The 22122-nt window shown below is 38.1% G+C and overlaps 1 protein-coding gene across 13 annotated transcripts in view; it reads right to left on the bottom strand.

Annotated features, from left to right (window-relative positions):
• Nucleotides 1–22122, bottom strand: part of PTPRK (protein tyrosine phosphatase receptor type K) — a 591026-nt gene that overhangs the window by 283773 nt on the left and 285131 nt on the right. For all 13 annotated transcript variants that reach the window (XM_051855347.2, XM_070073615.1, XM_070073617.1 and 10 more), the window contains exons 4-5: nucleotides 7624–7705; nucleotides 5459–5574 (exon numbers count right to left, since the gene is read on the bottom strand). In XM_051855347.2, the coding sequence (XP_051711307.1) occupies nucleotides 5459–5574; nucleotides 7624–7705 (198 nt within the window). The remainder of the gene's footprint in view (nucleotides 1–5458; nucleotides 5575–7623; nucleotides 7706–22122) is intronic.

The following is a 22122-nucleotide window of genomic DNA, read 5'->3' as shown; positions in this document are numbered from 1 at the left end:
CAATTGCCACAGCTTTGATGGCAATCAGCATAGGATTACCAGTTACACATCAAGCATCCTCATCACAATTCACCAAAACAAATGGTGCCACCAAATCTACCCACACAATCTGTATTTTCAATAATTCCACCTTTGAATTTCTTTGCCCAATTCAATGATGCATGTCCGCCAAGCTCTGTCATGATGGATGGAGTCATTAGCATTTTAGTTTCTACACTGAACCTGAAGCCAAAGCATATGGTCTGACAGATGTTCCACCAATGGGCTCTATTGGATTTGCCATGTAGGTGCTCACTTACACTGGACCTTCATGATAGAATATTAATTTTTAAGTTACAGTACAACCCCTGCTTCAACCTTTACACCTCTCCAATACATAAGATTTTCTTAAAATACTTAGGACACACTTTCTTCTACTGCAACCGAGACAAATGATTGCAAGTTACCTATGAGCTTAATCAAATCTCTTTAAATAGACAAGATGGGAAAAAAGCATGCAATGCTTAAAGGCCACTGCCACCTATGGCTTGAATAATACAACCAGTGAGTTGGGTATTTAACAAAATGTATTTTATATTCACTTTTCCCTCATTTGTGTTTTTCAAATGAAATATATACTTTTATATTCAATGAATTGCACAGATGTAACCCACTGACAAATACATATATACACCCATAGACTTAACACCCCAATCAAGATGCTTACATAATCCCAGAAAGATCCCATGGGCCTATTTCCAGTCAATCCTCGTACTCCCACCACCACCAGGGCAACCACTGTTCTGACTTCTATCTATCACCCAGATTAGCTTTTGCTTCTGGAAATTTAAATCAGTGGAATTACACAGTATGCTGTCTTTTGTTTCTGTCCTCTTACGAAAAATGTTGCTGAGATTCATCCATGATGCTACATATATCAGTTCCTTCTTTTGTATTGCTGATTGGATGCACCACAGATTATTTATTCCTCTATCATTACACATTTTAGATTCTTCACAATTATTGCTCATTATGAATAAAATGATATAAACATTATTGTACAAGTTTTTGTGAGCACTTCTTAATCCTTCTTGTGTAAATATTTAGTTATATTCTTATAAATACGCTTTTACTTGCTATCACTTAATGAGAGTACTGCAAAGAGTTCATGGAAAAGGAAACTAAAAATAAATTCTGGTTTAAATTTTTTAAAATCCATGCACAAATTTTTATACTTCATATTTCAATGTACTTTTTGAAAACTCTTAGTACCATTCATTTAGTAAGTTGCAATCAAAAAAACAAAACCAACATTTTTATTTGCCAACAAAGTATATAGCTTAATTTTTACTTTTCCTGTTAAAAATTATGATAATTTTCAGAAATATACCTAAATGTTTGTATTTTTTATTTCAGTATAAAGTATATATTAAAACTTCATTTATGATCTTATTTCCTACAACTTGAATATTAGCATAAGTTTTATCCACCACAAATTTCTCTTACTGGGGGTTCCTCAGAAACTGAATTAAAATGACTTAGTTCTCAAACTTATTTTAAGAATTCAAAATCATCTGTCCGTATGGAAAACATTTACAAATTTTTTGACTAAAAAAAGATATATTTATATCTATTGTACATGTTCTCCTTCATAGAACTTTACAGTAGAAAGTGAATTTAGAATTTTCTAAGAGTAACTAAAGAATTTACTCCAAGTCCCCTTAACCAGAGAAATGTACCACATGACATACTTTTTATAAACTGTGCCCCAGAAAGACTTATGATTTCACCATATTCTTAGCTTGTTCACACTTGAGAGATCTGAAAACATTCACACATGCTCTTTCTTGTATCATTAGTTCATTTACCATTCAGAAAATAGTTAATAGGAGTTATATATTTTGTCATTACTATCTTTATATCTAGAATGAATGACATACTTCAAATTTGATTCTTATAAAAAAGAACACTCCCTAGGAGCTACTTCTAAAACCATTGTGATATGTCACAAATTAGACTGTAATAGCTCAGTTAACTCGTTAAGCATTTGCTTCTTGTTTTCTTCAATTTACCTAATTTTTAGATCGCTTCTACAATAAAATGACTGAAATATGAGTGATAAATAAAACATCAGACAAGATAATATATTCTCCAAATGTGTTCCAATACACATATTATTTTAGAATCCAAATACAATTAGTTATTAGGTTCAGTATCTTTCATAGAGTTGTAGAGTATAATTTTTCCTTTAAACAGAAAATTAGTAGCTTTTCCAGCTTTTGTTAGTTTCCCCCTTATTTAGAAAATGTGTTGCCAATTGAAGTAAAATATAACATTACATTACTTGGAAGACATAAAAATTTGATCAGAATTTATTTCATCTGACTATGGCAAGGGTAACAGCTACTTTCCAATTCCATTACTTCTTTGATAGAATGCAGTGGTCTTTCTTCGAGCTGCTTCAAGTACATTTGTTCTCAGTGCTCTCATCAGTTATTTTAAGCAGTGGTTGGCATAATGATATTTAATTTAAATGACTTCTTTCCATAAAAAACTAATAAAATACAAATTTATAGTCTTACATCGATCAAAAATGTTTATCAGTGCCTTATTTTAGGCCTTCAAAAATAAAGACCTAATTTAGCAGAAGGATTTTAGTCTCTCTCCAACATCCTCTTTCATATGTAAGGTTACTAAGGCCCGCTACGGTTTAATGAAACCTCTAATCCAACTACAATTAACTGGGAAAGAAAGGCTAGAAGGGTTAGAATTAAAAAATGGGTCTCCTGAACTCTAAGTATTGTTCTACACAGAAGGAAAGTAACTTGACATCTACTTGTGTGGACTAGTGGTAATTCTTCTCATAATTTTTACGCTACTTGTATCAAAAGATGGTTAACTTTTTTTTTTTTTTTAACTAGTAGCCAATTGCTGATAGATTCATGTACACATGGCCAGTCTTATTCCATTCATTGTTTGATGGTCTCACTATTTAGAAAATTCTTATTTTAATTTGAAACCATCCCTAAAACAAATGATTGATAAATTATGAAATTTCTTCAACATGGAGAAGAATGACTTCACAGAAGAAGTTCAGTTAATTTACACAGTATTAATGCAAAAGGTAGAGATGCTATTGAAAACATAAGCTAAATATATACACTGCTGCAGAATTGAGCAGTTTCACTGTCAAAGTCAAGAAATACACAAAAATTCACCTTCTGTGGCAAATGCAAAGAGGAGGAAGGGGAGAAATAACAAAAGCAGAATAGGGGCCAGCACTGTGGAACAGCAGGTTAACGCCCTGGCCTGAAGCACTGGCATCCCATATGGGTACCGGTTTCAGACGTGGCTGCTCCACTTCCCATCCAGCTCTCTGCGGAGGCCTGGGAAAGCAGTAGAGAGAATGGCCCAAGTCCTTGGGCACCTGCACCCACGTGGGAGACCCAGAGGAAGCTCCTGGCTCCTGGCACCTGGTTCCTGGCTTTGGCTCAGCACAGCTCTGGCCATTGCAGCCAATTGGGGAGTGAACCATCGGATGGAGGACCTCTCTCTCTCTCTCTCTCTCTCTCTCTCTCTCTCTTTTTCTCCCTCTCTGCCTCTCCTCTCTCCTTATAACTCTTTCAAATAAATAAATAAATAATCTTTTAAAAAAAGGCAGAATAGAAATTTCAGATTATTCTCCCATTTTTGTTTGAAAGTCTACAATTTTAAGACACTACAATGAAATGAGCTAATTAACAAAAAAGAAAACAAACAAAATGAACGGTATTTTGACTGCAACCCACTCTGATAAGACCAGATCAGAATGTCTTTGTCTCCACAAGGCAGCTGGTATCTGAGTATATAAAATCCTTTCTATTTCAATGTCTTATTAAATCCTGGGGCATAAAATCGGGGGCTGACTACAGAGCCATCGGCTCTCTAAGAAAAGACTAGATAGCTCACAACTAAAGCCAAATGCCAACTAATGTTCTCATCTATATTAAGAAAAAAGTAAGTAAAATAATTAGAAATTATGTATAAATCACTTTTAAGCATTTATTTAGACCAGAGAAAAAGAGATGATAAAAGTGATTTGCTATTTAGTTAAAAAGACAGACTGTATACTATATAATATGTTCTCCAGATGAAATTAACCTATATTTCAATATCTGTTGGGAAAAATCAGGCAATAACAAAAATAAAAGTCAGCCTCATTTCCTTCTCCCACATGACACAAAAGATGGTATTCTGATAACCGCAAATCAAACAAATTATAAAAGTAGTGATGGGATTAATAAGAAGTGTATCTGCTGTAACAACCAACTGATAGTTTGCAGAAATTAGATAAAACAACATATATATACATAAATATATATTTATATATATCATATAACATAATGTCAGGCATTGTAATAGGGATGGTTTCACTAATCATTTATTATTACCATTACCCAAAACACCTACAAACTAATGATTATCCCCAACACTAATTTCACTTCTCTAAAGGATACATTAAAATAAATCCTCATGTCTGTGTTCAAGACACGAAGCTAATCTTGCAATGATTTTTCTATTTGGTCTCTAATGGCACCCTTCGAAATTTACAATCCCAAACTAATTAAATCCATTTCTTCATACTGATGAAGTCCGAATCGAAACAATAATGATAATAAAAGTGCTCACAGAATATTATTACGTAAATATTATCTGGCTTTAAATATGTGGCTCAACAGCCATGTGTCATAGGTACAGCCTCCAGCGTTAGAACTTCTCTCAGCTCATTCTAGCCCACAGCACTCCAGGATTGACAGACTTGCTGTAAATTCTCTGAAGGCATAACATATTCCTCAGTTGACAGTTTTTTCTTGGGTTCTTTTTAAAACTATTTCTATGCACCACTTACATTTCTCCAACATATACATTACATTAAATTGCAATTAATTAAATACAGATCTATTAAGGACTAAATAAGAGCAAGGTCAATGTCTTAGACTTCAGATTTGTGATTAACTCTCATACACAAAAGCTCTGGAAAATTTAATTGGCTCCCTTCCAACTTACATTTCCTGAAATACTCCCAAGGGTTTATTAAAATACTTTAAAAAATTTATCAGCATATGCCAGTTCCTGTATAAGTACGATCTATATTCTTGTAAGTTCAGCTTTCAAAATATTAAATAAGAATAATTTTATTCTTATTCTTATTTTCAACAGATCTGAAGAAATTTGTATTTATATATTGAACATAACATTAGAGAATCATTAGTTTTCACTAGATATCAATAGGAATACTTATTAATTATATATTCTCATATTTTCATTCATATTCCAAGAAAGCAAATGTCTGACATGAACCATCAACCAATTAAACACCAGCCATGTAGAGAAAGTCTGTCCCATCTGCACACACACAGAAAAGGATGAGACCACAAACAGTGCAGTGGAGAATTATTTTTAAAATCAAGTGTTTAGCTCAGCACCAGCCTGCCCTTACCTGCAGCCATAACTTGTTATGGACAGCATCTCTCCCTGTAGCAATACACTGAAATGTAGCATTCTGCCCTGCATTGACCTCCACATCCCCAAGTCGGAGGAAATGAGGAGATTTATCTGTGGAGGTAGAGAAAAATTACTTTTTTCACAAGCAGAAAATATGCCATTTTACTTTTCCCCAACAGAATTCTGTTCATAATGTTTTTACCTTTGACCAAGTCTAATATTCAGAAGAAAATCGACTTTTCTTTTACTAGAAGTTACCATTTCCTCTCTCACTCTCACAGTGCTCTTTCCTTCAGGAGCTCTGCTACCTACTGCCCCATAACTACCAGAGCATTGTTCCATACAAAGCAAGCATTCAACAATTACTGCTGAATGGATGCCACAGAATGTGGCATTTGGAGGATAATAACAGTAATAAGTCAAAGCAAACAGAAGAGATAAAATACTCAGGAATCAGGACATAATATAAAAATATAATGTAAACATAAAATGATTTCTAAAATACTGACATTCTGTATTTTAGAAATTCTTCAATGTTGCCACTGAACAATTAAGCAGTTAGATCATCTTTTTTTCCCCACTTCAATAGTTATAATCATCTAGTACTTCAAAGAACAAAGGTATATTTTTGCCTCTTTCAAATACAGTATCAACTAAATGGCTATGGAATCCACTGTTTATTCCATCACAGCTGTAGTAGGAAAGAAATATAAGACCAACAAAAAGTGATGACTGCAATCAAAATATAGGTGAGTTCCATCACTGTCAATCCAGTATTCCCTGCAATTACCTTTTACAACTGAAGTCTCATCGATGTTTTCCACTGAAGGAAAACAAAAACAGCAAAAGCTAAGGCTCAATGAGTAAATAAAATGCTCGAGAAAGAACCTATGACACTGAAACTGCCACTGTTGTGCTCAACTCATAATTCTGTTTCTATTTCTCGTGAAAGCCTTTCTTTACCACCTGTCTTGCAAGGAGTGACAACGAACAGTAGATGGAAACACAATTCTCTTATACTACAGAAAGAATTAGTAAACCAAAGCGAACTTTAAGTAAGGTGATTCTGTATTCCTTCTACTTAGATCCCATGAAATATAAATTTGACCGTTGTCAGACACGAGTTCTCTCTGGTGCCTCACCTCAGTAGGAACATGGGGGAAAGGAATGCCTAAACCAGAAGGGTGGTTCTCAGAGTATGAACTCTAGACCAGTAGCATCAATATCAGCTAGTGCTTGAGTAGAGATGCGAATTCTCCACTCCCACTATGGAGTGAAAGGGGCACAGCAATTCTTGATTTGCCATACCCTGTAAGGCTCTAAATGGTTAGACAAACATGCAGCAGGAGCACAAGCCTTGATCCTCTCACACGGCAGCCCCTGACTGCTCCTTACTACATGTAAAGACATGTTTCTATCAGGCATGTTCACTTCATGGATAATCGGGATTCAGAAGTCCATAAACGAATGCCATTGCATAATGTAGGTAAATTGTAAAATTTTGCCTAGTTCTCTTAAATGTAATCAATACGTGTCTTTCAGTGAATGGAATTTAAATGCAAATGTAGGTACATTATCTGAAAACCAACCAATGTTAATCTAAGGGTGTAATAAAACTATGTAAAAATAAAGTTTATTTTTTAACTTCTATTTTTAATAAGGACTCACTAGATATGAATTATGACATCATAAAAATAGTCCTAAATTCAGAATATACAAATTTAAAATTTCTTAATTTTTTTAATTTCTTCACCCAGATCCTCAATTTAATGGACCAAATAACTGAGTGAACCTTCTTTCTTTCCTTCCATTGAGCGTTGATTTGTTATTCCTCTTGCTTTCCTAGACAATAATGCTAAAAAGAAGGAATAAGTCCTACCAACTAGAAACACTAAAAAGATGGGATAAGTTCTACAGAATTTCCTTTGCCCTTATATTTTCTTCTCAGTAGCTAAATAATTTTAAGGAATCCATTAATAGGTATACAATAAAAAATTAATTTAAAAGCTGGAAACATTTTGGCATTCTTTGAAAACTAAAAAGAAGGCTAGAAGTAACAAAAAACAGCAACAGCCAAGTGATAAACAATCAGCAGTCACTGGCAATATGAGACAGCTGTCAAAAGGACATAGAAAAATACAATTCTTAATCACAACCTACCACAAGGATAACTCAGTACTTGGATGTCATCAATGGCAATATAACCACTTCTCCCTCCTGAGACTTCAGCTTCAAATATTACCTATCGGAAAAAAAAAAAAAAATTTAGAACAATCGTTTTTAAGAAATGTCCACAGCAAAAGGAAAAGAGCCATAAGACACTTAAAATATAACTTTTATCCTATAAGAATTTAACATTTATCTTATAATGTAATTTCCCAAACTTTCCATGGGTCAAGTAAAACTGAATAAGAATAAAATTATTTAAGTAAAGCTGATCAAACCTTTAAGCAGCTACTATCAAGTTTTGAAAAATTTCCGAACAGGCAATATAGGGACAGAATAACTACACAGATGAAGTAAATCTGCTATCCTGAAATGTAATTTTCTTTATTGACTTTCTCTTTTTTGTTATTTACTTAAAATGTATTAAGTATACACTATGAGCAAAGCAGAATGCTAACCACAGAATATATCAAATAAAGAAACATTCTGAGTTTTTAACTATCTGAGTTTTCAAGGATGAAGACAAACAGATATAGATCGTTGGTATTCCAGACAAAATGAACATCATAAAATGAAACAGAAATAGGTTTGCATGTCTGGGGAATTAATGACTATAATCTGTGCAACTACGAAGGTTCAAAAGGGAAAACATACTGTTAGAGAGACAGCCATGTAAGTCATAAGATGTACTGAATATCAAAAAACAATAGTTCCACATTAACAAATGTCTGGGGTTGGGGAAAGTTTCTCTGTTCAAAGAAGTAAGGTATTGTTACAGGCAAAGAGCTACATTTTATGCAGTCTTTCTTTTAATAATGTTTGTTATGATGACTTTGGAAGAGAAAACAGATGGAACATTCAGTATTTGAATGTTAGATGTGAACTGACTCTTTTATTCATGGAGACACATATTATGTTGGGAGTATTATGCAAAGCATTTCAAGAAATGTAATAGAAGTTGATGCTTAGAGTAGGAACATACATTATCACTGAAGTGGCCTAATAGAAACATATTTGGAGGTCAGTGACATGATGCAGTAGGATAATCCTCCGCTTGCAGCGCTGGCATCCCATGTGGATGCCAATTCAAATCCTGGCTGCTCCTCTTCCAATCCAGCTCTGTGCTGGCCTGGGAAAGTGGTAGAAGATGGCTCAAGTCCTTGGGCCCTGCACTCACAAGGGAGACAAGGAAGAAGCACCTGGCTCCTGGCTTCAGATCAGCACAGCTCCTGCCACAATGGCCATTTGGGAAGTGAACCAACAGAAGGAAGACTTTTCTCTCTGTCTCTCCCTCTCTCTTTAACTTTATCTCTCAAAAAAATAAATAAATAAAATCTTTAAAAAAAGTAAAGAAATATATTTGGTGGCCGGCGCTGCGGCTCAATAGGCTAATCCTCCGCCTGCGGCGCCGGCACACCAGGTTCTAGTCCCTGTCGGGGCGCTGGATTCTGTCCTGGTTGCCCCTCTTCCAGGCCAGCGCTCTGCTGTGGCCCGGGAGTGCAGTGGAGGATGGACCAAATCCTTGGACCCTGCACCCACATGGGATACCAGGATAAGTACCTGGCTCCTGGCTTTGGATCAGCGCAGTGTGCTGGTCGTAGCGGCCACTGGAGGGTGAACCAATGGTAATGGAAGACCTTCCTCTCTGTCTCTCTCTCACCGTCCACTCGTCAAAAAAAAAAATAATTGGCTATAAGATAGAAGATGGTTTGAAAGACATAGGCAGTGTGCCAGAAGCACTGAAAATGAGAAAAAAAATTTTAAATGTTAAAAAAACATAGAAGACAGAATTTATTGATTCATCAGCTAGGGTTAAATACAGGACAACTGAGTAATCTATGGTTGGACTAAAAGGTGAATAATGCTACCAGATCACTAGCCAGAACAACTGATGGAGAAAAACTAGGACTTTGAAGGAAAAGATAACAAAGTACATTTCAACAATCCCACCAAAGGGACAGGAAAGTCCAGATGACTTACAATAACCATAACTTAAAGGCATTAAACATCTGTATAAGCAATGGTATCCAGATGACCACAAATTACAGGAAGAGAAAGCCTTTAAGTGTTATCCACTGATGGCCAGCTTTTCTCGCTTCCATGGGAATATTTTCCAGTTCTGGGATGGGCTGTGGCTCTGGCTCAGCACATACAGAGGACATCTAATCAGAAAGTGTGAAAACAGTGAAGCTTGTTGCAGTTGTACAAAAACAGAATGTAAACTTACAAATGCGGGAGGCAGAATTTAAAACTGATATATGCCATGGCAAATAATATCCAATGTAGGAGATGGGTCAAGACCAACTAAAAATTTAAAATTTATCAGTTAGGAATTCTTTGGTAACCTTCACCAGGAGAACTGTAATGTGGTAGAAGAAGTTTGATTTTTCTCGGCTGATAGGAATAATAGCATCTTTATGCACTTACTAAACAGACTGTCCCAAGATACAGCACAAATTTACACTTCCTTCTGTATTGTTAATGAACACACATATTTAAACTCATATAATTTTCATAACAGTTACATGAGGTCAGTGTTGTTTTCACTATTATTTTAAAGGAAAAAAACGAAGTCTCTCAACCAAGATTGGGCGAGTGACAAGTCAAAAAACTAGGAATGCGCCACCCAGCCTCCTCATGTTCATCAACTTCACTAAACTGCCTTTAATGATTGAGAAGTGGATGAGAGGCCAGCGCTGTGGCATGGCGGGTAAAGCCGCCACCTGCAGTGCCAGCATTTCATATTTACGCCAGTTCCTGTTCTGATACAGTGGTCTGCTATGGCCTAGGAAGACAGTAGAAGATGGCCCAAGTCCTTGGGCTCCTGCACCCATATGGGAGACCCAGAAGAAGCTCCTGGCTCCTGGCTTCAGATTGGCCCAGCTCCGGCCTCTATGGCCATTTGGGGGAACAAATCAGCAGATGGAAGATCTCTCTCTCTCTCACTTTCACTCTCTCTCTCTCCCACTCTCTCTCTCTTCCTCTGCTTCTCTGTAACTCTACCTTTCAAATGAAAAAAGAAAATTAGATGTAGTGAGTGCATTTCATTGAAATAGACATTAGGTTTTACATTTTCTTTAAGTCTAAAATTTTAATTAAAATTAAAATTTAAAAAAGTCAATATTTTAGGGGCTGGAGTTGTGGCACAGCAGGTTAAGCTGCCACCTGCAATACTGGCATCCCATGTCCGTGACATTTCAAGTCCCACTGCTCGTCTTCCAATCCAGCTCCCTGCTAATCAGCCTGGGAAAGCAGAAGATGGATCAACTGCTTGGGATCCTGCACCCATGTGGGAGAGCTGGAGGAAGATTCTGGCTCCTGGCTTCAGTCTGGCCCAGCCCTGCCTCTTGTGGCCATCTGGGGAGTGAACTGGAAGATGGAAGACCTCTGACTTTCTCTGTCTCTCCTTCTCTTTCCATAACTCTGCCTTTCAAATAAATAAATAATTTTTTGAAAACATTAATATTTCAATAGCACTATGATTAGATTTTATATTAATTAAAAAGCAGTTTCATCTGCATTAAACTTATCCCATTCTCACAACAGACTCCTACAATCACTCACAAATCTCCTTCCCATCCGCTTTAACCATACATCCTTATGAACATTAAATGGTAGTAAATTTAAAAGTGTCCTATACCAAAAGATGTGATCACTGACATTGTTACTGTGAAATTTGAGTAAAACATATTAAGCAAATAAGTTTTATTTGCTTAGAGAGTGTTTCAGTGAAAGCAAAGCTACATTTAACACATTTTTGTTAATTCTTTAAATTTATTTTGTTAACTTAAGAGGCAAACAGAGATGCACGGAGAGCTTCCATCCACTGGTTTACACCCCCAAATGCCTACAACAGTCAGGATAGGGCCAAGCCAAAGCTAGGAGTCAAGAACCCAATCTAGGTCTTGAATGTCCTAACAGGGACCCATGTACTTGAGCGATTACCTGCTGTCTCCCACGGTTGACCTTAGCAGGAAGTTGGAATCAGAACCACATTAGTGACTTGAACATTCTGATATGTGATTCAAATATCACACGCAGTGTCTTAAACACTAGGCCCAACCCACACTCGACGAACATGATTTTTTAAAGAATTATGTTCTAATGAATAAACTACAATACGTATACCTGAACATTTCAAATGATTTCTGTTTTGTTGTCAGCATTCATTAGATTATTTTAACTTGTATGTTTTACATTCTTGAATTGTTTAACTTTCTTTGCCTCTTATGGGTGATATGTTTAAAGAAGAATACTAGAGCCGGCGCCGTGGCTCAATAGGCTAATCCTCCACCTTGCGGCGCCGGCACACCGGGTTCTAGTCCCGGTTGGGGCGCCGGATTCTGTCCCGGTTGCCCCTCTTCCAGGCCAGCTCTCTGCTATGGCCAGGGAGTGCAGTGGAGGATGGCCCAGGTGCTTGGGCCCTGCACCCCATGGGAGACCAGGAAAAGCACCTGGCTCCTGGCTCCTGCCAGGATCAGCGCGGTGCGCCGGCTGCAGCGGCGGCCATTGGAGGGTGAACCAACGGCAAAGGAAGACCTTTCTCTCTCTGTCTCTCTCTCTCACTGTCCACTCTGCCTGTCAAAAAAAAAAAAAAAAAAAAAAAAAAAAAAAAAAAAAAAAAAAAAAAAAAAAAAAAAAGAAGAATACTAAACTACTGAGAAAAATCTCATTTGTTCTTTGAAATTAATCTTTATTCCAGACAATACATTTAGGCCTAGATTTAAAAGGATGCAAAATGATTGGTTCTCTATTAAAGAGGAAAAAAAGTTTCTCTTCTTGGTGACCTCATTTTTTCCTTGCTAAGCATTGTCTTTGCTTCATTAACAACAGCTAGAGTAAATTTCTAAGATCAGACTCCTTTACTGCTAAAGATCTAATCAGCTTTATCACTTCAACAAAGCCCTCACCTTGTAAGGGCTCTTCAGTCCAGTCAGGAGAAACAAATTCCAATAGCTTAATTACACAAAGCTTGCTCAGGCTAATGCTCAGGTCAGATCTAATGCCTAGTGTCAAGTAGTCAACCAGGGCTTCCCAGAGGAGAGCAATGAGAGCCACAGCAGATGTCAGCGCTAACCCATCCAGGGGGCCAGGCTGGGAACAGAACGAATGGGCTACTGTTTTCACGCTGTTTTTACTCCATTACCTGAAATACTGAAGGTGATGATTCTAATCAAATTTTTGCTACTCCAGCAACATTCCTGGATTATTAACTAAATAATTGAAGTAAAGTTGAACTAAAGGGACAAGAAATGGCAAATCCTAAAGAACAAGGACAATTTTATCTTCTGGCAATCTGAATTAATGCGGAGGAAGTACCTCATATAATGGAGAGCTGAATACCTGGCAGGAAGCCATAGATTTAGGTGCTGGTCTACCATCAGGAGTACCTCAACCAACTTACTGGTGTTTTCACAGCATCATCCGGACAATACAGCCCTTCCCTAAGTTGGGACTAAATGGAAGACACAACATGATGAAAGGAAACAAGAAATACCATGTAACACAAGTTATCATGGCTACTAGAAAACTCCCGAAATGTTTTGTCCTTAATTTTCTTTTTCTTTTAAAGATTTATTTATTTATTTGAAAGAGTTACACAGAGGAGAGGAGAGGCAGAGAGACAGAGAGAGGTCCTCCATCCAATGGTTCACTCCCCAGATGGCCACAATGGCCACAGCTGCACCGATCCAAAGTCAGGAGCCAAGAGCCTCCTCTAGGCATCCCACACAGGTGCAGGGACCTGGACCATCCGCTACTGCTTTCCCAGGCCATAGCAGAGAGCTGGATCAGAAGAGGAGCAACCGGGACTAGAACTGGTGCCCATATGGGATGCCAGCGCTTCAGGCCAGGGCGTTAACCTGCTGAGCCACAGTGCTGGCCCCCTTAATTTTCTTTCACTATATCCTAGTAGTAACAGGAGTCCAAAGTCAGATATTTTGAGTTCATAGTCTTTAACTACAACTTAAACTGAGGTAGACAGTTATATAAAATAAACTTGTGTAATTTTAGCTTCTGCAAAATTTAAACCTGTTTCTTCTTCTGTAAAATAAATCGATATCCACTTAAAGACTGTAGGAGAGGGGCCAGTGCTGTGGCACAGTGGGTTAATGCCCTGACCTGAAGCGCCGGCATCCCATATGGACGCCGGTTCGAGACCCAGCTGCTCCACTTCCTGTCCAGCTCTCTGCTATGGCCTAGGAAAGCAGTAGAAGATGGCCCAAGTCCTTGGGCCCCTGCATCCACCTGGGAAACTAGGAAGAAGCTCCTGGTTCCTGGCTTTGGATCGGCACAGCTCCGGCCATTGCGGCCATCTGGGGAGTGAACCATCGGATGGAAGACCTCTCTCTCTCTTTCTGCCTCTCCTCTCTCTGTGTAACACTGACTTTCAAATAAATAAATAAATCTTAAAAAAAAAAAAAAAGACTGTAGGAGGAATTAAATGAGAGCATCCATATAAAACATTTGGCACAGCTCTGGGTACCAGTAAATATTCTATGAAGTGACACCACTGCCATCATGGGATGAAACAATGCATAGAAGACACATGGACTAAAATTAAATCTTCCCATTCCTTTCTCTCATCAAAAACCTAGCCCTGGGACAGGAATGTGGCCTAGAAATTAAGATGTGGATGAGATGCCTACATTCCATATGGAAGTGCCTGTGTTTGATTCTTGGCTCTGCTTGGAAATTCCAGCTTCCTGCTAATGCAAACTCTGGGAACATTAAGTGATGGTTCAAGATGTTGGGTTCCTGTTACCCTTGTGGGACTCCTGGCTTTGGACCAGCCCAGCCCTGGCCATTACAGCATTTCAGGCACATGTGGAATGAACTAATGATGAGACGTCTCCCTCCTACCCTCCTCCCGTCCGTGTTCCTTCCTTTCCTCTTCCCCTTCCTTCCTTCTTTCCTAGAATTGATTAATACATTAGATTCTCAGGGTCACAGCAAGTGCATGGTAATTACTACAACACAATTCTCATATATTCTTATGTTAATATATTAATACAAAGAGAGTAGATTCAATGTAGCTCATAGATATAATTCTAAGAACATAATGATATTTCCCTTTCTTCTTCTCTCCATTCCCCTTTTACTTCCTTTCTTCCCCTCTAACTCTTGACTAAAAATAAAAATAAATCAAACTAAAACTTAACCCATCCCCCTTTCAAAACATAGAATAAACCAGTATTTTATCATTATACCTCCTTTGGTTTTTGTCTCTATGATTTTAATTTTTTTTTTAACAGGCAGAGTTAGACAGTGAGAGAGAGAGGAGAGAGACAGAGAGAAAGGTCTTCCTTCCATTGGTTCACCCCTCAAATGGCCGCTACAGCCAGCGCTGCACCGATCTGAAGCCAGGAGTCAGGTGCTTCCTCCTGGTTTCCCATGCGGGTGCAGGGTCCAAGCACTTGGGCCATCCTCCACTGCCTTCCCGGGCCACAGCAGAGAGCTGGACTGGAAGAGGAGCAACTGGGACAGAATCCGGCACCCCAACTGAGACTAGAACCTGGGGTGCCAGCGCTGCAGGCGGAGGATTAGCCTAGTGAGCCGCGGCGCCAGCCACTATGATTTTAATTTTAAAACATTAAATTTAGCTAATGTAAAGTACAGGTAAATTATATATTTGCCTTCACAAATAAATAAATCAAAATTAAAAGGGCCGGCACTGCAGCTCACTTGGCTAATCCTCCGCCTGCGGCACTGGCACCGGGGATTCGCAGCGTGCGGGCCACAGCAGCCATTTGGGGGGTGAGCCAACGGAAGGAAGACCTTTCTCTGTTTCTCTTTCTCACTGTCTAACTCTGTCTGTGAAAAAAAATTAAAAGATTTCAAAATAATCATGCTCACATTTTGATAATGAATAAAATAGTCATTTGTAAAACACACAAAGATGACTAAGACTACAGGTCATATCACATGAGTACTAGTAAAACACATACATCTGTGTCTCTCACTACACATGTGACCTCAAAGACGGTGGTTGACTCGGTTCTGAGTACCTAAAGCTTAAATACTGCCCAAACATCACAGATGATAGTATAACAACAAACTCACACATATTTTATTAAATGCACATTGCATATATGTAAATATATAAACATACATATTGTATATTGTATTTAATGCATCTATATATAGTGTATTTAAACAATGTTAAAGTTCACAATATAGTTTATTTATTTATCTCATCTGTCTATCCCTAACATACATATATATTATTTAGCTCTATATTATGAACTTTAAACATTGTAGTATCTCAAGGACCTGTCCTAGGCCTTTCTCTTTTCCCAGTACTGAGCTTAACAGGGGCTCTGTTATTTCTACAATGAGGAAAGGACATGAATAAATATACAATTATATAGGATTGGTAGATAAAGGGATTTACATTATATGGCACCAATTTTCTCAGGTATGAGGAACAGGCTGCTGACAAGGAGGTATTGTTGAAATTTGGAGAGAGTGGAATCAATGGGATGGAGTGGGAGGAAGAATGGGAAGGAGGAATGAACAGAAAAATGTAGTAGCAGAAATTTCAATTCCATTATGAACCTGATTTAAGTTGATGATCATGACTTCACAGGAATCAAAATCTATCATATAGTGTGATTTTGAAACATTTGCTTTAAGCCAATAAAAAGAAGATAGAATAAAATTAAGCAAAAAATTTATGGAAATGGAAAGCATGTAACAAAAATCCTCATGATGAAATCAAATTTTGATATGGTAAGTTGATGAACTGGTAAAAAAGAGTTTTGTTTTGTTTTGTTTTTAAGATCTATTTATTTGTCTGAAATGCAGAGTTAAAGAAAGGACGAGACAGAGAGAAAGAGATGTTTCCATTGGTTCATTCTCCAAATGGTGGAAATGACCACGGCTGGCCCACGAAAAAGCCAGGAGACTGAACTCCCATCCAGATCCGCCCCCATGCATTGAAGGAGCCTAAGAACTTGGATCATTTTCTGTTGTGTTCCAAGACACACTGGCAGAAAGTTGGATGGAAAGCAGAGCAGCCAAGACTCAAATCAGTGTTGCCTTAACTCACTGCGCCATAATGCCAGCCACAAGACAAAGGGTTTAACAGAGCAATGCATGCGGTTGATGGATAATGTAAGTAAATGATTATAGTAGGAAGACAGCCGGCACTGTGGCTCACTAGGCTAATCCTCTGCCTGCGGCGCCGGCACCCCAGGTTCTAGTCCCGGTCGGGGCACCGGATTCTGTCCCGGTTGCCCCTCTTCCAGTCTAGCTCTCTGCTGTGGCCAGGGAGTGCAGTGGAGGATGGCCCAAGTGCTTGGGCCCTGCACCCGCATGGGAGCCCAGGAGAAGCACCTGGCTCCTGGCTTCGGATCAGCTCGGTGCGCCGGCCGCCGTGCGCTGGCCACAGCGGCCATTGCGAGGTGAACCAATGGTAAAAGGAAGAGCTTTCTCTCTGTCTCTCTCTCACTGTCCGCTCTGCCTGTCAAAAAAATTCAATAAAATATAGTAGGAAGACAGTAGGTTTATAATTAGGAAATCAGGCGTGGACATGTGAAAGAACAGTTGTAGGACAGTGCGACTGCTATTGAAACCACAAAAGTTAAGTCGCTGAAGTAAAAACAAAAACTGTAAAAGAGGGTGTACTTTGGAGGTGACTGGTTAAAGAACTAAACAAGTGCTTTCCACAACATATTGACGTCATTGGCATAATGGCAAACCTTGAAAGTGGAAAGAACAACTCTAAATAATGCTCATAGCAAAGTTTAGGATGACTAGAAGAAAATGACTTGGGTTTACTGAAAGGTAAAAAGAAAACTGGAAAAAAATCTCAAAGGGATAAAGGTGTTGTCCATCTGATGACCTGGTCCTAAATTACATAAGACTTAATTATCTTCTCTTTAGAGACTATTTGGAAGAAGCACCCAAAGACAGGATGAAAATAAATGTTTGTGTCTAGCTCTGCAACAGAATTGCAAGCTTTCAGAGCATGTCTAGCTATGCCTCACACCACCAGGCAATGAGGACTCCATAATCACTGCTCGGAAGAGCCCCAGTATGTTACAAAATAGTCTGCCTCAAAGGGAAAACAGCAGTAGGTATTTAGCTCATTTTTATCTAACTCTTATAATTTTGTTGACATAATAAAATGATGCTCCCTTGAGAAAGTTCCAGATACTTCTCCCAAGCTAATTTACAAAACAGGAAAACATAATTACTTTTCCTGAACAGTTAAATAATGCTGCAAGGCATAAATTTCTGCTGATAGCCCCAGAAGGTCTTCGATAGAGTAAGTCAAGTAAGTATGCAAAAACTTAAAATCCTAGAATCTGATTCTTTTTCAAATGTGAATATACTATTTTTGTCATGAGATGAAGATACACATCACTGACAGGTGATACCAAACGTCCCACACACAAGCAACTACTGTCACCTAGTGAAGCTCCTCTCAGCAGCACCAGCAAGTTGAAATTCTGCTCTATCAGCAAAATATTAGCTGAAAGTGTTACAGAAAAGCTTGTCTGTACCACACAGCTGCACGCTAGGCTGGTTTGCCTACTGACTCACATAATAGCTATCTTTCAGGAGTTTGAAGTGTAAATATGCTTTTAGTAAAGACCTTGGAGCTCTTTGAAACTAAATTCTCAACAACACTTTCCTATTGGCTGATTACTTAGTTCATAAAGGAGATAGGTGCTTGTATTTGCAAAAAGTACTTTTGTAAGCAGCAAAACACAGCACATATTTTGGCTTTAAAGGCTACTTGTAAGAGTAACAAGGTTCCAATTGCATCCCAACCACAAATGAGGTGATAAAACATATAGCCAAGCCCAAATTATTCTCCATCTAAACTTCATATTTCAGACTTTGGCTATCCTTAGTACCTCTACGACTTGCAGATGCAGAGATATCCAAGGTCAGTTATCTTCCTTTAGATGTCCTACGATTAAACATGACTGGTTGCCTACAAGGACTAGCACTTCGAGGACTTCACATCAAGACTTTATAGTACCTCTCTCTCTACCTTTACCTCTGCCTCTGCCTCTGCCTCTCTGTAACTCTGCCTTTCAAATAAATAAATAAATATTTTTAAAAGGACTTCATAGTCTTCAAGAAGTCATTAGGGTTCAAAAAATTCTAGCATCAACATTCTCTTAGCTGGGCATTCTGCATGGTACACAGGATGTGCCATTCAGAAAGATTTGCCATATGGGCTTATTCCTTATCTTTTATAAACACATATACAAATTACATAATCCTATCTGTCTGTCTTAGCACTATAATATATGTGACTTAAGTAGATTAGGGAATGCAAATACTATATACTGCATCACCAAGTATTCTGGAATAAAATATTGATGCATTCAATTACAAGGGCTTTGAGCTACAAAAACATCCTGAGGTTTAGCATTACCAACTGCCTGCATGCTAAGGACTACCACATTATTTAACACAGATGACAATATTAAGTAAAACAAGACTATATTTGCATGAAAAGCAACTACCTCATCCATTCAACTGCAATGCTTTTCAGAATGACATTGCATACTGCCTGATAAACAACAGAATATCACCCAAAATACAGGCTAGTGTCCAAGAAACAGTAGAAACACAAGGTTACAAATCTAAAGAGGAAAATAAAGCCTGAACTACTTCACATCAAAGCAGACTGTATAGAAGAAAAGCCTAAAGAAGAAAAGTTTTTTTAGAAGGCTCCAGACTGAAATGAATATGCAACCACAGTGTTTTCCTATGTTTCAGATTCATCCAAGGAGGTGGTTATCATTAATGGATTCACTTAAAGATCACAATAAAGGAACTAATACTAATCATTTTTAGATCTTATGCTAAATGTTTAAGCTCATAATAATAATAAATTGAACTCTTCATTTGTCAAATTGATAAAAAAGTACTTTAATAGATATTGATGCAAGTTAATTTGTATTACTATTACATGACTTCTTCATGACAATTTCATGAAGAAAGAAAAAAACTTCCTTTCTGAGAAAATAAATCTGAGGACTCTGTACTCTGTACATTCTCTATGTCATTAAGATGCCTTTAGGGAAAAACATACACTGCTTTCTCAAAAAGTTTACTTTTCTTTTTTTCTTTTTTTTTGACAGGCAGAGTGGACAGTGAGAGAGAGAGACAGAGAGAAAGGTCTTCCTTTGCCGTTGGTTCACACTCCAATGGCTGCCACGGCAAAAGTTTACTTTTAATGATTGATTTTATTTTTTTGAAAGGCAGAATTACAGAGAGGGAGGAGGAGATAAAAGAGAGAGAGAGAGAGAGAGATCTTCCATCTGCTTCTTCACTCCCCCAAAATGGCTGCAAGAGCTGGGACTGGCTGTAGCCAGGAACCAGGAGCTTCATCCAGGTCACCCACATAGATAGATGCAAGGACCTTTAAAGGACTTGGGCCATCTTCACCTGCCTTCCCTGGTACATTAGAAGAAAGATGCATTGGAAGTGGAATAGCCAGGACTTGAACCGCACCTATAGGGAATGCAAGCATTGCAGGCGGTGGCTTAACCCACTACACCACATGTCAGGCCCCTTCAACCAGGTTTTGATGTAAGACATATAATACTATGGAAATACACACACACATAACACACACAAGTGTACACCACAGTTAGGCAGCGGACCCTCCACTCTGAGTTACACTTCTCACCTCAAATCCTGGATCTGCATTCATGGGATCCTTATGAGCATTAAAACAAACCATATAGGGGCCAAAACTGTGGCACAGCAGGTTAAAGCCCCGACCTGCAGTACCAGCATCCAATATGGGTGCCTGTTTGATTCCTAGCTGCTCCACTTAGGATCCAGCTCCCTGCTACTGTGCCTGGGAAAGCAGCAGAGGATGACTCAAGTCCCTGGAGACCCTGCACCCACATGGGAGACCCGAAAGAAGCTCCTGGCTCCTGGCTTTGGATCACCTCAGCTCCAGCCATGGCAGCCATTTAGGGTTCAGCAGCAGATGGAAGACCTCTCTCTCTCTCCCCTCCTCTCTCTCTCTCTCTTTTACCTCTCTCATTAACTCTTAAAAAATAAATAAAATAAAGCTTTAAAAAACCACATATAATCCAGGAAATTTTCCATAAATGTCATCCCCTTCCTCCATTTCCTGCCTTTTTCTTGGGAGTGCTTTCTCCCTAGGCAGTGACGTATGACCAAGGTAGTGGGAGACAAGGAGGTAAGAGAACAGCTCCAGATGACAGGATGTGGGGCACCATAGGGAATCATCTCTTAGCTCCTCGCTATTGCAAAAAAAACCTCAGCACCACAAATCAACTAACTTCCCTGTCTCTATTTTCTTGTTTCTCCTATCATAAAACTACCCTTAGGTGACTGGGTTTCCATTTCAATTCACAGCCTAAGTGTGACACTGCTGACTGAGGTTAGAGACCATAGTATAAGATGTACCAATTCCCTGCTCTCCTAGGAGGCTTTTCCAATTCCAGCAGAGGGAAGAAGAACATAATATATTCTAAATTCCTTTAAAATATGTATTGAGAAATAAAATTGAAATAGGACCCAGTATTCATAACACAGCATTATTTATGTTAGACTATGAGTTTAGCAAAAGAGAGTACAAACCAAAAAGGCAATTAGGAGTGGAAAACGAAAGCAAGGTTTACTAAAATAATTTGAGATCTAAAAATGCCATTAAACACATTTTTTAATTCTATAGATCTGTCCTTAGACACATAAGCAGGGAACATACACATAAAGCTTTGGTTTATAACTGAAACAGGGGGAGCAAAGGGTTGCAGAGAATTCATCAGCAAAATGTCATTTCTGTATCTTTACTATCATAGCTTCACCATCTGGGTTATATTTTATAGTTAGTTGTCTGAGCCAAAAATAAAAGATGACTGGTTAAGGTTTCTATTTCTATCAACATGACACTGAATTACAGTACTATTTTTCCTCGCTTCCAGAGATGTGCCATTTGTCTTCCTACAATCCAGAAGCAGAACCTTTTAAATTTTAGCACCAACAGTCCAATCTTACACATAGAAGTACATCACTTCACTTGCACAACTATATCTGAAAAAAAATGCTTTCAAACTAACACAGTAAAATCTGTTCCCTGCCAAATGTAAGCAGTTCTCAAGAACCTGAATTTACAGTTCAGGAACTCAATTACAAAATTAAAATTACCACTGTAACCTGTATGTATCATCACACAAAATATCTATTGACATATAAAATCCATTGACAGTATACACTTAAATAGAAAAATAAGCTTTAAGTAAACTAGGTGTTTAATCCTCACTGAACAGTAAAGATAAATGAATTAGTTTACATACAGGCAACTCAACCAGCTGCTAAACCTGATCTACAGTATCACAAATTCATGAATATTAATAACTATTTTGTCTTAAAAAGATATGTCTATTTTCATCATGATGGTTTAAGAATTACGCTTTCTGTTAAGTAGTGAACCATTCCACTTAAAAATTAGGTTAGGGTTGGGGTGGACAGAGACTTTTACAGAAA

Source organism: Oryctolagus cuniculus, chromosome 5, assembly GCF_964237555.1.
Source record: "Oryctolagus cuniculus chromosome 5, mOryCun1.1, whole genome shotgun sequence".
Taxonomy (NCBI): domain Eukaryota; kingdom Metazoa; phylum Chordata; class Mammalia; order Lagomorpha; family Leporidae; genus Oryctolagus; species Oryctolagus cuniculus.
This window is presented reverse-complemented; position numbering and strand designations above follow the sequence as displayed.